The following is a 14189-nucleotide window of genomic DNA, read 5'->3' as shown; positions in this document are numbered from 1 at the left end:
TTGTTTGCATGCAGGTCAACTGTTGCTCCCAGTATAAAGGGGTCATGTGATTCCAGCTTAACTGTGGTACTTGGCTTTGAGTCTGATTTGCTCTGATTTTATTTAAAATCTTTTGCAACATGAAGATGCAACATGCAAGCATTGAGCAAAGAACAAATATTATGACATATATTACTTTAGAAAGAAAGCAAAGGAGAAAACTTTTTTATATTCAATTATCACCACAGCTTGTTACTCAAATCATACTTTTAGTCCAGATGGCCAGATGATATTGTTTACATTTTCTTGACATCCAAGTAAAACAAACCATCTGCCATCCCTAAGGAACTTTTCCCTACAGAAAATCACATAGTGGTGTTGCAATATTTCTTCATTAGACTTTACATGCCCCAAATATGTCTTAACATAGAGTGTTTGACTGACCACTCTCTCTCTTTCTAAAGTGCCATGTATGTGTGAGTGAATGAGTGAGTGTGTGTGAGTGATTGAGCATACAGACGTGCGGGTCAGTTCAACGTGAAGCAGGAAATGCAGAAGCTGCAGGAAGCAGGGGGCTAAGAATAGTGCTTAGTGATGGATTGGATCCACATTGAAAGGAAATTGGGTTTTTTTGGGAGTGTGTGTTTGTGTGTGTGTGTGTGTGTGTGTGTGAGAGAGAGAGAGAGACAGTGTGTGTGTGGGGGGGGGGGGGGAGTACTTGCTTCCAACCAGCTTAGATAATTACAGACCAATTTCTAAGCTATCAGTTATAGCCAAAATCTTAGAATCGATTGTCAGCGAACAACTGAAGGAATATTTGGTTAGCAGTCCGGTTTTAGAAAGAATCACAGTACGGTAACTGCAACTATGAAAGTTCTAAATGACATTACCTGCTCCCTAGACAATGGAAGTTCATGTGTTGCAGTGTTTATTGATTTGACTAAAGCTTTTGATACTGTCAATCTTCTATCGCGTCTATACAGTATTGGTCTTTCTGAAACCGCATTAGGTTGGGTTAGGAACTACTTAAAGAATAGGTGCCAAAGGGTGCAAATTAAGGGGTGTCTTTCTGATAGTCTCAGTATTGAATCTGGTGTGCCACAGGGGTCCATTTTGGGTCCACTGTTATTTACATTATATATCAACAATCTTGGTGATAACCTATCAGACGCAAGTATTCATTTATATGCAGACGACACCATCATTTATTGCCCTGCATCGTCTATTGACAGTTGCATTTCAAAGCTGCAGGAAGCATTTACAATAGTTCAGCGCAATCTCCTCTCTTTAAAACTAGTTCTGAATGATAAGAAAACAAAATGCATGGTCTTTTCTAGGAAACATAAATGTAAATCTTCTCTACCACCTCTTTACACTTTGCAGGGCAAAGCTATAGAACTGGTCTCCTTCTACAAATACCTAGGCTTTGTGTTGGAGGAGGACTTATCATTCAAGTTACATGTTAGACAATTACTATCTAAGTTAAGGCTAAAGCTGGGGTTTTACTTTCGGAATAGTGCCTGTTTTTCACAGTCAGCCAAGAGAAAGTTGGTGGAAGCTACCTTCCTACCTGTCTTAGATTATGGAGATGTTTTTTACAGAAACACCACTAAGGCTCTTTTACATTCATTAGATTCTGTTTATCACTCTGCTCTAAGATTACTCGTACACATTAACTCATCACTGTGCACTGTACGAAAGGGTAGGTTGGCCCTCACTTCACTTAAGAAGGTACAAGCATTGGCTTACATTTGTGTACAAGGCCATAGTTGGCCAGCTTCCTCTGTATATGACTAGTCTTTTAACTGTCAATAGTCAAGGGTATAATCTGCGTACAAGTAGATATATTCTTTTAAAAGTTCCTTCAATGAAGACCGAGTTTGGAAAAACTGCTTTTATTTATAGTGCATCAACTGCTTGGAATGACATTCAAAGATCGTTGAAACTTACAGTATTTATTTCAATCAATGAATTTAAGTCATATCTCAACCAAACATTCCAAACTGTCTGCACCTGTTCCTAACTTTTAATTTTGTTTCATTGTCGTATTGTTGTGTGTGTGTGTGTGTGTGTGTGTGTGTGTGTGTGTGTGGGTGTGTGTTGTGACTGTTGTTTACAGTATGTACTTATTTTTTATTTTGTCTGTCTCTATTATGTTCACTGTGTGCTGCTACCTTGGCCAGGGCTCACTTGTAAATGAGCATTTACAAGTGATCAATGTGATTTTCTTCCCTGGTTAAATAAAGGTATAATAAAAAAAAAAAAAAAAAAAAACTTGTTTTACTGACTTGTTACAAGGTCAAAGTTCATTTATTATTTTGCTGATAGGTGCCTCTGACATCTAAGTTCACATGTAGGCAAAAGTGTATAACTGATCACACCAAACCATATAGGCACACATAAACACTTTCTGTAGCATGTGTAACAGCTTATTGATCTCAAATTTGAATATAGAACACACGCCCTCACGAATAAAAAAACACGAAATAACTATTCATGATTATAACTATTTGAGTCCTTGCTGAAACGCAAAATGCATTCTATACCCTTAGATGTAGTCTAAATCTTGCATAAAGTTTCTCAATGTAGACTAAAATAATAATCCAATGGCTTGTGAACATAAAGTATTATTATTCTTCATTTTCTTCAATTCACCGCTTATTTACATTTATTTGGCATAGCCTACTTTTTATGATCGTCATTCCGCCTGAAATCTGTGAAATGGATATAAATGGATAGCTATGGCTTGAAATGAGTGAAGCAAATTTTATAGACAGGGACATTTGTACCCTAAAGAATTAGGCTAGGCCAAACGACTAATTTATGCTGATAAAAACTGTGCATATTAACTAGCCTAAGTTTATGGATGGAATCTAATAGAAAGTTTGTCTAATTGAACTTTTAAGGAACTAATGCAATATTACGCAATGAACGTAGCACTGTGCGCTTTTTACGGACGTATGTAAACAGTGGAAGTGCCCTCGCTCCTCCCTCCTGCCCTCCCCCAATTCCCTCCACTCCTCTTTCATAGAACCTATTAAGTGGCAAAATTCAGGACAGAAAATGGCGACGGCGGGGAGCCGGACCTCGTCCTCGTCGTCGGGAACTGTAGAGTCAAATAACGGCACAAACGTTGGAAGCGGACCTCAGGGAAGTTTGTCTACCCCAGGTCTCCCAAGTAGTCCCGGGAAGTCGAAGAGAAGCACCGGGGAAAATTCACAATGGAGACGTAAAGAGCTGCGGAAAGTGAGAAGTGTGGATCTGGATAAAGCCGAGGTGCTGCTCCTATCTCCCGAGACCGGGACAGCTCCGATATCAGCGCAGCTGCACTTCTTGTCTGTTTCCTCGCCCGGTGCTGTTCAAGCTACTTTGTTGCAACAGACGCATCATATTCAACAAAGTGACTCATTAACTGGTGATATTCTCTTTGATAAAGCAAGCAATAGTTTGTCCACTGCCGCTCAGGAATTGTTGAAAACTTCTTTTAAAAACAGCAGCGACCATCTCAACGCCGATAATGGTGCTACCGGAACTTCAGTGGAAGTGACTGCAAAACAGCAAATTTGGTAAGTTTAGAATATCATGATGCTTTAATGTAACATTACGACTTGGCATGTTTAGGGTGTTTAGTATTACTGGACGACAAATGAGCTTACGTGGGGGCTGCTTTGATGCCAGCTCTGACTTTTTATTAACTTCAAAAATGTCTTTGCCTGGAGGCGCACACTTAAACCGTGCTGCATATAGCCTACGATCATGTTTTCCTGTTGCATTCTTTTGCGTATTCATAAATGATAGCAATCAGAAAGGGAATAGTTTTACATTAGTTAGCTACTGCAGAGATCTAACTTAGGGAGGCTTTCTGTGTGAATAACGCCTACATTCTCAGAATAAGTCAACCTTTTTAACGTTCTGTCATTAAAGTTGTTGGTGCACTGACTTTAACCAGACTGTCAAAGTGTTCTCTCGCGAATTTGCAGGAATATAAACGAAATTTGCCATATTTATGTAAACGGGGCAGAGACTAAGGCACCAGTCAACATTTGTAGTAGTCTGTGTGGTTAAATGTGGGTTGTTTCAGTTAACATAGGCTATGGTGCGCTAGTTAGGGTAGTGCGCTCCCCTCTTATCTGCGAGTTTTCGTCATATAGCCTACAAATTGGAATATTGCGATTTTCGGTCTTTGTGTATTTCTTTGGTTCGTAATGCATCGAGAAACTACCACGTTTCTTGTGGCGTCAAGTGGCGAAGTGGTCACTTGCAGACCACTGCTGACCTTACTTGGTAGGCCTATGTTTGTCCCAGATGCAGGTCCAGTCTCTCACTAGAAAATGTCTTTAAGATAACGGTATTCGAGCTTATTTCCATACTTTGTTTCAACTTTGTTTCTAGCTTCCTGGCTGTTTGGTTTGTTTTATTGTTGCCTTTTGGGTCACTAGGTGTGGGTAATATGCTACCATACCCAGGTTAAATTATATTTTCTATTTAGGTCAGATTTGTTGGATTAGGTGATCACATGGAGGATGATTATTCTGTTCTGTAAACGTATGCCATGGATGTTGATTAATCTAGCTGTGCTATGGGAAGATGATTTCTCCACAAATCCTGTTGTGAAAATCGTTTTTGTGGAGCAGAATTTTGTTAATCTGTATCCCACATTTCCTTGCTGCAATATGATTTATAACATCAGTTCTTCCTGGACAATAATACAATAATATGCCTATTTAACTATTGAAAGAGTGAGAGGTAAGCAGTAGTCGAGATGGACCACATGAGCTTTGATTTTATTGGTGCTATGGCATCTGTCTCTGTTCCTATGTGATTGAGAATTTCTCTCCCATACCCCCTTATGTTCAAATTTGTGATTGTGATATTAATGATCTGAGTTCTTTTTAAGACTGACAAAGTCACCAGATAATCTTCTGTTGAAGAGTAGTCCATGTTTTCAACACTCTATACAAACTGATGGCTGTTGTGAAATATATACCCACTGCGTATTTTTAACCTTTTAAAAGGATAAGTCTCATTTCGGATGCTAAGTGCTAAGATCACTGAACATGATCACGTGAGAACATCCATAGAGTTTGGATGAATGACAGCTTTTTTTGAAAAAGTCACATTTGCTGCAATATGAGCCTTTGGCTTTTGGAACTGTACAGATAATGAAAGGTGAATAGGATGTTGAAAGGTAAAGAAACGGCTGGAATGGGAGATGGAATCCATTGTTGAGGTTTTTCTTGTTTAGGATAATGGACGAAGACTGAGCATCGGAGTCCTCCCTCAATACAATGGTGAAGTTCGAACAAACAACTCACATCCTCTCTCGTGTCAGCCTAAACAAACCACAGGATCTTCGAACTCTGTATTTTCTCCCAATCAGACTTGTAGCGATTGTATTTTTAATTATGAAATGAGGAACTCCCTTCATGTTTTTAAAACCTCAGCAGTTACATTTTGTTGTTTTATGCAACAATTTAAAAATTCAGCTGCTGTTAATTTCACTGATTCATTTGACTAAAACCATCTTTTTCTCCTTATTAAACCACAAAGATCAGTCCTTGGTGTACCTAATAACATAGCTGGTCATAGTTTTTATTGAGACACTTTGGAATTTTTAATTAATGCCTTTTTACTGTTTTATGAACTGTGGAGCACCTGTCAGTTGTCACAGAACAATCTGATATCAGTGACCTCCCTTAATGAATGTTTCAGTTACAGTTAGACTAGTTTATCCCAACCCCTACGTTTGGATAATTGATACTCATCAGTCACCAGATATCCAAAGCTCTGAGGGTCGTTATTATTATATGTGGATATTGGTGCAAAAATGTTGCCTTCCTCAGGCTAGTATAGTCACATTGCAGTATTCTAATGGTGAGCGTGATGCTTCACATAGAGGTTGTTTTCGCAACACACCTGTGTGTGTTTTTTTTTACTTTCCCTGTTTCTCTGTGAGTAAGACAAATAGAACGCCTCCTCTTTGCGTCAACGGTCTTATTCACTGCCTAGCACGTTCCCCCAGGTGAGCAAAGGAGTGTCATGCACTTTTGTGCAGCTAGTCATTGTTGTTAACATCCTCCTCCTCCTCCTCTGTCCAAACCTCGCGGATGTCTCAGGTGTATGTAGTAATGCAGTACGCTCTCTCAACAGGTGTTGAAGTGACCCCCGAGACTAGATGTTTTGAGCAATATTAAAGACACAGGAGCTCAAACGCTGTTGTGTGAGTGGCTGCCGAAAGATCAAAAGCGACCCTTAATTCTTCTTCTGTGGTTGCTGTCATTTTCAAAGGGGTTAAATTATTCACAGGCTTGCTAGTTCTCTTTTCTTCTCTCCTTTTGAAGATGCCCCCCCTCTAACTGTAGTGACAGTTTCACCCGAGGCTCAGACCGTTTCAATTGTGAGATTAACTTCTCGCCATCCTGCAGTGTCCACACACATTCAAGGCACTTTGGTAAGAATTATGACCCGAAGATGGCATATCCCTCATAGCTGTTATGATAAGACACTTCATATAGGCTATTGTAGAGTTAAAGTTTATTAACCACATTTGAAATATTAGCCCTGCAGGTCTGCTCATTGCCTACGTGTAGAATATAAATTCATTTAACTTTAGGTCGTAACTTCAGGTGTGAACAGGAGCAGGGCCAAGTCAGAGCCTGGAGGGAGGGTTTTGGGCCGGTGGAGAGGAAGCAGGCGAATTGGTCGGGCTCCAGTGGGTGTTCCCAGCTCGCAGATCGCAATTAATTTGTTTGCCTTTCCAACGGATGTGGCTGGAGTTCTGACATTTCTGGTTTACAGTAGGCAGCTAGTCCGATACAGGACGAGATACCCCCATCGTGGAAACAAAAACTAAAGTTCTGAGGTGTTAAAGGATTTATTAGGATGTTGTGAATAGTTTTGTATTGTCTTCCCTGAACTACTGAACTATGTATCTATTTGACCTGGTAAATCAGTTTTACAGTGCAAGTGAAATGAACAAATAGTCTTTTGGCCTGAATTTGTAAACTCTGCCCACAGAGTCCACAAGGATCTTTTTTTTATTTGTCTTAACAATTCCTAATGACTTTACTCAGATATTTGTGTAAGACTCACTGTAATAAGGAAGGTTTCTGAGTTGGAATAGGGGCATTGTTGTTTATCTGTACCTCCTATCAGCTGTGTAATCAGACCAGAAGTAGTTTGTGTTGAACGCTCCTTGCCCCTCCCTGCAATCAGTCCTAAAATTGGACGTTTCTGGTTAAATAAAAGCATGCTTGGCAATTTGCCTGTTAGGGGTCGTGGTTGTTTTATACTGCTCATGATGCTCTGCTATGATGTATAGTCATTTGTTTCACTATCTTAAAACACGGACTCTTCCCTAATATGTCCATTTTTACTTGTATCCACCACATATTTGGTATATCAGTGAAAACAATTCCCCTTGGAAAACCTCTCTTCTGGTTGTATGTCTCATTTCTTGGGAATGGAGCATATCAGGGTTGACCAGTATTGTATTTTGGTGATCTGGCTGGCCGACATCTGGACACAGACTGCCCTTGAAAGCCATTAAGAGAGCCTGCAATGTGACTGGCCCTTCTTCGGTTAACAGTTTGCTCTTAAGTACACACACAACAGTTGGTCACTTGCTGTCTTCTGCTGCGTGGGAAAGGGCCACAACGAGAAAAGAACCCGAAAAAGTCTGCCGTCGGGCCTGAGGTTCCCCCTGTGCGTGTGTACTTCCAGGAGAACCAGGCTGAAAGGCCAACTGATGGGGAGGAAAAAGCCGCAGCCACAGTTGGTGAAAATATTTGTTAAATGAGAACAGCGAGTCTCTTCTTGAGTTGCGGAGGCCGAGGAGCCTTGGTGGATCGCGCTTGATGAATGTTGTGTGATGGGGGCTTAGCCAGTGGCGTTTGAGTGCGAAATGTGACACTGTGGCTCGCGGGGATATAACAGGCTTTTACAGTGCAGGCAAGGTGAGCAGTGCCGTTTATTTGGCCCTGCGACCACAAGGGACGCTTCCATTTAGCGCCTCATCCATGTGTGACGATTTTGCAACTGTGCACCTGAATACAATTTAAGTGTGTGTCTGACCTGCCTTCTGTGGAGTAATAGTCGATCCTGAATGACTGCTTTGAGTTTTAGATCCATGTGCCTTCCTTCTTTTTATCCCAGCGACCCCCCCCCCTCCAAACACACACCCATCCTATTCCTCCCTTTGCAGAAAGCCTCCAGACTGGTTTAAGATGTTCCTGGGTAAATGTAAAGAATGTTAACGGGGGCTAACAGGCCAATGTTTATTATGGGCTGTTGCTCAGGGTTGCCAGACTCTGAAGTATTCTGAAATGCTTGGTTGCTAGGCAGCCGAGGGCAAGAATGCTCTAAAATTGAATTCTTCTCGCGGGGTCAGAAGCCACCCATTGTCCCGCTCACTACTCTGCACCTTGTTTTGAGCAGGCCTAATGCTATTTGTTGTAATTTGTATATGATTGGAGAGAAATAGGGGGCAAAAAGGGGGTTCGTACCAAATTGAGGCCTTTGTTTGCACAGAAAGGACATACACATGTAAATGCTGGCTATCCATGTTCCCTTTTCAGATTGCTCACGTTTCAGCTGGTCAGCCTTTTTATGCAGTTTCAATGCAGCATGGAACACGCCACCAGTAACAGACAACTTAATGATTTGAGCTGATCGTCATTTTGTCACACGGTGAAGCTCTCAGCTGGCCCTGTTGTTCTAACTTTTGTTCTTTGCATGAGAGCATGAGCATATAGAATCAAATTTTAGCATTCGTCTCAGTTTCAGTTCCCATATAATGTGACTTTTTTTAGTTTGTTTCTGCTTTGTGTTTTGAAGCTACGGTTTGCATCAGAGTGCCATTTTGCTCTGTAGTTCTGCTTCCAGGTTCTCGACTTTTTTTCCATGTGCTCCATACTGCTGGGCTTTAGTGTTTTGTGTTGAGCTAGGCGTGTGTGTGTGTGTGTGTGTGTGTGTGTGTGTGTGTGTGTGTGTGTGTGTGTGTGTGTGTGTGTGTGTGTGTGTGTGTGTGTGTGTGTGTGTGTGTGTGTGTGTGTGTGTGTGTGTGTGTGTGTGTGTGTGTGTGTGTGTGTGTGTGTGTGTGTGTGTGTGTGTGTGTGTGTGTGTGTGTGTGTGTGTGTGTGTGTGTGTGTGTGTGTGTGTGTGTGTGTGTGTGTGTGTGTGTGTGTGTGTGTGTGTGTGTGTGTGTGTGTGTGTGTGTGTGTGTGTGTGTGTCGTTATGGGGGGGGGGGGGAGAGGCCTGCCTGCCAGGGCGAGCTGGGAAGAGGGTCGAGGCGCGGGGGCTCCTGCTCCTGAGCTGAGCGGAGTGGGGGCTTGACTGTGTTTTGTCTAAACTCGCCCGCCTGGGCCTCCCCGCGGTCACCGCCGCGCTGGCTCTTTAAAGCCCTCGGGTTAGCCGAGCGCTCATGGCTGGAGTCCGGCAACAAAAGGCCCGGATATTTCCATACCCGTGAGCCGTGTCGGCAGACCTGGGGGTCCCCGCTCCTCCCCCAGGGTCTGTTTGGTTAGCGGCAGGACGAGGCAAGCTGGAGATTACATGTGAAAAGTCAACACATGGGTCCCCGCCTAATCAGGCCCAGATTACCAGTTAAAGCAACATCTCATGTGTACACGCCCTCCGTAGATGCGCACCGCACAAACATATTACACAGCATGGGGCCTGCAAAAAAAGACGTGGATGGGTCTTCCTGTGAAAAACTGAGACATTATCTCCAAAAAACCTCACAGAATCTCAAAAATTGCTTTTGTTTGTTTGTTTCGTTTTTTTTTTTTTTTGTAATGCATATAAAGGCTTGTTTATGTGAAGTGAGTGGTGTTTAATGGCACTGAACAAACATTGGGATGTATGTGCAGGGCTGTGGCTTCTCTGGATACCGTGTGTGTGTGTGTGTGTGTTGGCTAATTGAGACTGCACAGCTGACAGGAAGTCCATAGCCACCAGTATGTATTGAGCTACGCAGGCAGAATAACAAGCCGCCTCATTAGAAATAAACTCCCCCCTAGCGTTTTCTGTCCATCTTTGCTTTTCTTGGAGAGGTGCTTAGGTCTTCCACAGAGTTAGAGACAAAACAAATAATACAAGCTTGTGAGGGGACCATTGTTTTTTAGACAATGGGTACGTGAATTGCCAAAGAAATGAATCACACTAACACACACACACACACACACACACAGAGTTAACTTTGGCTCGAGTAAAGGTGTGCCATTAGCTTGAAGGAAACATGAGCCGCTCTCATTATTATTTGACAAACTGTGAATCTAAATGGCTTTCTGTAAGGTCAAGCTGCACATTAAAGGTTTTGCAGTGGTCCAAGACCAGAAGAATCTTTGTTTGGACAGGAGATTGGTAATTAATATTTATAATCGACCTCAAGAGTCTTCTTGTCTGCCGCAAATTATGAGCCTCAGTGGTAATTTTCCGTGTTGCGTATTTTACCCTATACAGACGTGATTGTTCATGATGGCACAGTGACTCATCTTCATAACATTAAACATGAGTGTAAAGGTAGATTGTCTGAGGTTATCCTTCATTTGTTTAGCATTTTGTGTAGGCCTAATCCAAAAAGTATGAGCCAATTTTTTTTTCTAACAATCATAATGATGGAGATGAGAGATGATTTATGTTTGATTAGCAGCTTCAATCTGGCCTGTCCTGTCAAACCTGTACAGCCAGTGGACATAGACAAAAGATAATCCCGTGGACAACTCCCTGCATGTCTGGCCTGTCTGTCTCTCATTTGCATCTATTATTTGAGAGTATACATTATCACTTGAAGAACAAGAGGGAAAGACTACACCCGTAACTCCAAAAAAGGTAGTTTCAGCTCCCTCTGATGTGTGTTTGTGTGCGTGCGTGTTATGGACATGGAACTTTTCCCACCTACTAACTTCCTTACCCTACATTACTGTTCCATATAAGTCAATGGTGTGTCCGAGCTTAATTGCACAATACAAGTCATGTCATAGTCAAATGACTGAAAGAGTGGAGAAGAGAGGAGAGTGAAGGCTGTTATTAAGACTGACACATCCTCTAGAGAGAGTGTCATGGTTTTAGCTTGTGCAGTTTGCAATTGAGTAATTGAGTGGGGTTTTTCCACAGCATCAAGTGCCGTGTGTGTGTGTGTGTGTGTGTGTGTGTGTGTGTGTGTGTGTGTGTGTGGGGGGGGGGGGGTGTTAGATGCAAGTTCAGGATGTGGCTTCGTCATCAATATTCCTCCCCCTTGTCTTTTGTCTTCCCTTTCCCTGGACACACTGCTTATACTCACAGCATGAGCAATGAGAGGATCCATGAGACCGTTTGTAAATAAGAGGGCCTGGTAACTGATTGGCTGTCCCAGCGCCCAACAGTCCCCATGTATGTGTCTGTGTCCATGCGGGCAGCCTGGCCGATGGAGGCCACACAAAGGCATACATTGTGAGCTCCAGATAGCCTCGTCCTACAGCGGGCCGACCCGTAATGAGAAGTGAGGAGCCCTCGGCTCGCCTTTTAACATAGAGGGGCCAGCAAAAAGGCAGCGCTCGCTCCAAGTCGCACTTGTTCACTCTGCCTTTTTGTACTTTAGTTATCTCTGTACCCTGCCTGACCCCCCCCCCCCCCGCCCCCAATTGCCTCAACCAGCACCACCTCCACCACCACCCCATTAGCTTAAAGCCTGATCTGTTTTTGGAAAGGCTTGGAAATGTTTACTTAGCCACGCCTTTCTTCCACAATGTGATCATCCGGGCTGCTGCTTTTGGGCTGGCGCACTCCAATACAACACCCCCCTCACCCCCACCTCCACCTCCGAACAACCCACCCCCTCCACCCACAACCAGTCTTTCCCGGGTCACCCCTCTGCAGTCTTTCCCGGGTCACCCCTCTGCAGTCTTTCCCGGGTCACCCCTCTGCAGTTGTTTTTCCTTTTTGTCTCGCTCTGTTCTCCTTTTTTTCCAAGGTCGAGTTCTTTCTCTTCATGGACTCTGCCCCCCCTTCTCACTCTCAATCACTCACTCAGGCACACACACACACACACACACACACACACACACACACACTCACTGTCTCTCTCTCTCCCTACGCACCCCATCCCTGAGGCAGCACTTTCTGAGTTTTGGTCGTAAATGCACTGCAGATCTTTCCATAACCTGCTTGCTTTTTTAAATCTTTTTTTATCCCTTGCTCAGCTGAATCTTGTGATGCAATAGCCACTATCCACAAGCCATGTGTCCCTTTGAAAAGGCAAGGCGGCCTGTCTTTCATGGCTGATGGCACTAATTTTAACATATTACTCCTTGATGCTACTTTTGTTGTTGCCTTTCTTTTTTAAAAATCTGTGTCATGTTGAAAAAGCCGGCACAGAAGAAAGCAAATGAACTGTGCTGTGTCGTGTGGATGGAATGGAAGCCTAGCGTCACTGCCACATCACTAGCCACAGTGCTGGTCAAGGCCATTCATTTGAGCTTTTGGGGTCAGTATGTGCGGGTGAAACAGAAAAAGCGATGGTGTAATGATAGATTGGGGTTGGATTGTTAGGCTTGTAAAACTCTCCTCTCTGCATGTCTGTCATCTGTCAGCCTGTCCCCACTCAGGGTGTCTCTTAAAAAACGTCATATAGCCTATACACACATGCGGATCATTTATAGTAAGGATGTATTTCAAGTTTGGAGAGAGAGAAGGCATGTTACATTTTTAGTGCTGCCAATACCTTATTAAGGCAGAATTGTTTTCTAAAAGCTACACTACACCCCCTTCCACCTCCACACACACACACACACACACACACACACACACACACACTTGTAATAGCACTGGCTAATTTAGCATCTGTATAAATATCTAAGCCACTGCAAGCTGTCTGATATATTTTTGATGTCTAAGTTTATCCATGAAATACAGGCCAGTTGAGCTGGCTGGACAGTTAGATGTCCCTCACCATCCTTCCTTCCTCCCAGAGTCTAACACCCAGTTTTACCTATGTTAATCTCTCCCTCTTTCTCTTTCTCTTTACCTCTCTCTCTCTCCCTCTCTCTTTATCTCCCTCTCACCCCCCTCTCCCTGTATCTCTGTCTCTCTGCCTCTTTCCCAGAAGAGGCCATGCATGTGATTCTTTGGGCCGATTTGGCCCAGATTCTCCAATAAGTGGAGTCTCTCTCTCTCTCTCACACTCTCACTCTCACTCTCACTCTCTTTCTCTTTCTCTTTCTCTCTCTCTCTCTCTCTCTTTCTCTCTTTCTCTCTCTCTCTCTCTCTTTCTCTCTCTCTCTCTCTCATGTGACCATGTGAACGACTGACTGCTGTCCAGCTTCCAGTGCTCCTCATATTGCTGGTCTTACTAGCAAACCAGCACAGCCTCTCTTTCTTTCTTTCTTTCTTTCTTTCTTTCTTTCTTTCTTTCTTTCTTTCTCCTCTCTCTCTCTCTCTCTCTCTCTCTCCCTCCCCCCCCCTTCCCTCCTTTCTTCCTGTCTTTCCATCCTCCTCTGTATTTCTTTATCTATATGCCTTTCTTTCCATCCCTGTCACTCTGTGTCTCTTTCTCTCTCTCTCTCTCTCTCTCTCTCTCTCTCTCTCTCTCTCTCTCTCTTCTGTCCTGTGTCGAGGCCTCCCCCACTCCTCTTCTGTCCCTCCTACTACTCTATCTTTTCCTGTGGGTTTAGCGGTCAGAGGGAGGGCTAGCGAGGTGTGGGTGTGTGTGTGTGTGTGTGTGTGTGTGTGTGTGTGTGTGTGGATCCCATGGTCCTGCGAGTTGCCATTGTTTCCCCCCTGTCAGTTTGCATCAGTAGCAAAGATCCTGATGTGCACGAGGACGGCAGTGGTGGGCGACATCTCGGGCCGCATGGGGCTCTCACACTGGCCCTTCACTCCAGAGGCTGGCCCACAGTGGCCTCCAGCAACCCCCTCAGTGCTCCAACCAAAACAGCCCAACTTTTCCCAGCCACATGGGCCTGCTGCAGTATGGCACACCCAGCTGTTGACAAATTGGTTATTTTAATCACCTTTTGTTTTGCTCGATGCCAATTTTGCGGGGGCTCACTGTTTGCAGAGAGGAGTTGGTTCTTTGGTGATGGCCTCAAAAATGTTTGGACTTGAGGTTAGCGCTCTTTGTTTGCGCAGTCTGAGCACGTTGTCAGTGTGAATTACACAGATATTTCACAGTGTGCTTAGTGGGAAATCTCAAGCCGTCCAACAGCTGGCCATCTGGGAGTTGTGTGCTGGT

General features: G+C 43.6%; 1 protein-coding gene across 2 annotated transcripts in view; it reads left to right on the top strand.

Annotated features, from left to right (window-relative positions):
* Positions 1 to 3042: 3042 nt before the first annotated feature.
* The window catches only part of map3k1 (mitogen-activated protein kinase kinase kinase 1, E3 ubiquitin protein ligase), a 46602-nt gene continuing 35455 nt past the window's right edge, over positions 3043 to 14189 (top strand). For both annotated transcript variants that reach the window (XM_076284446.1, XM_076284445.1), the window contains exon 1: positions 3043 to 3545. In XM_076284446.1, coding sequence (XP_076140561.1) covers positions 3043 to 3545 — 503 coding nt within the window. The remainder of the gene's footprint in view (positions 3546 to 14189) is intronic.

This window comes from Alosa pseudoharengus, unplaced genomic scaffold (assembly GCF_046254945.1).
Source record: "Alosa pseudoharengus isolate Yale_2024_CS ecotype anadromous, Long Island Sound unplaced genomic scaffold, YU_APseudo_1.1 YU_APseudo_1.1_scf_14, whole genome shotgun sequence".
Lineage (NCBI taxonomy): Eukaryota > Metazoa > Chordata > Actinopteri > Clupeiformes > Clupeidae > Alosa > Alosa pseudoharengus.
The sequence above is the reverse complement of the archived record's forward strand: the minus strand, read 5'-3'. Positions and strand labels throughout refer to the sequence as shown.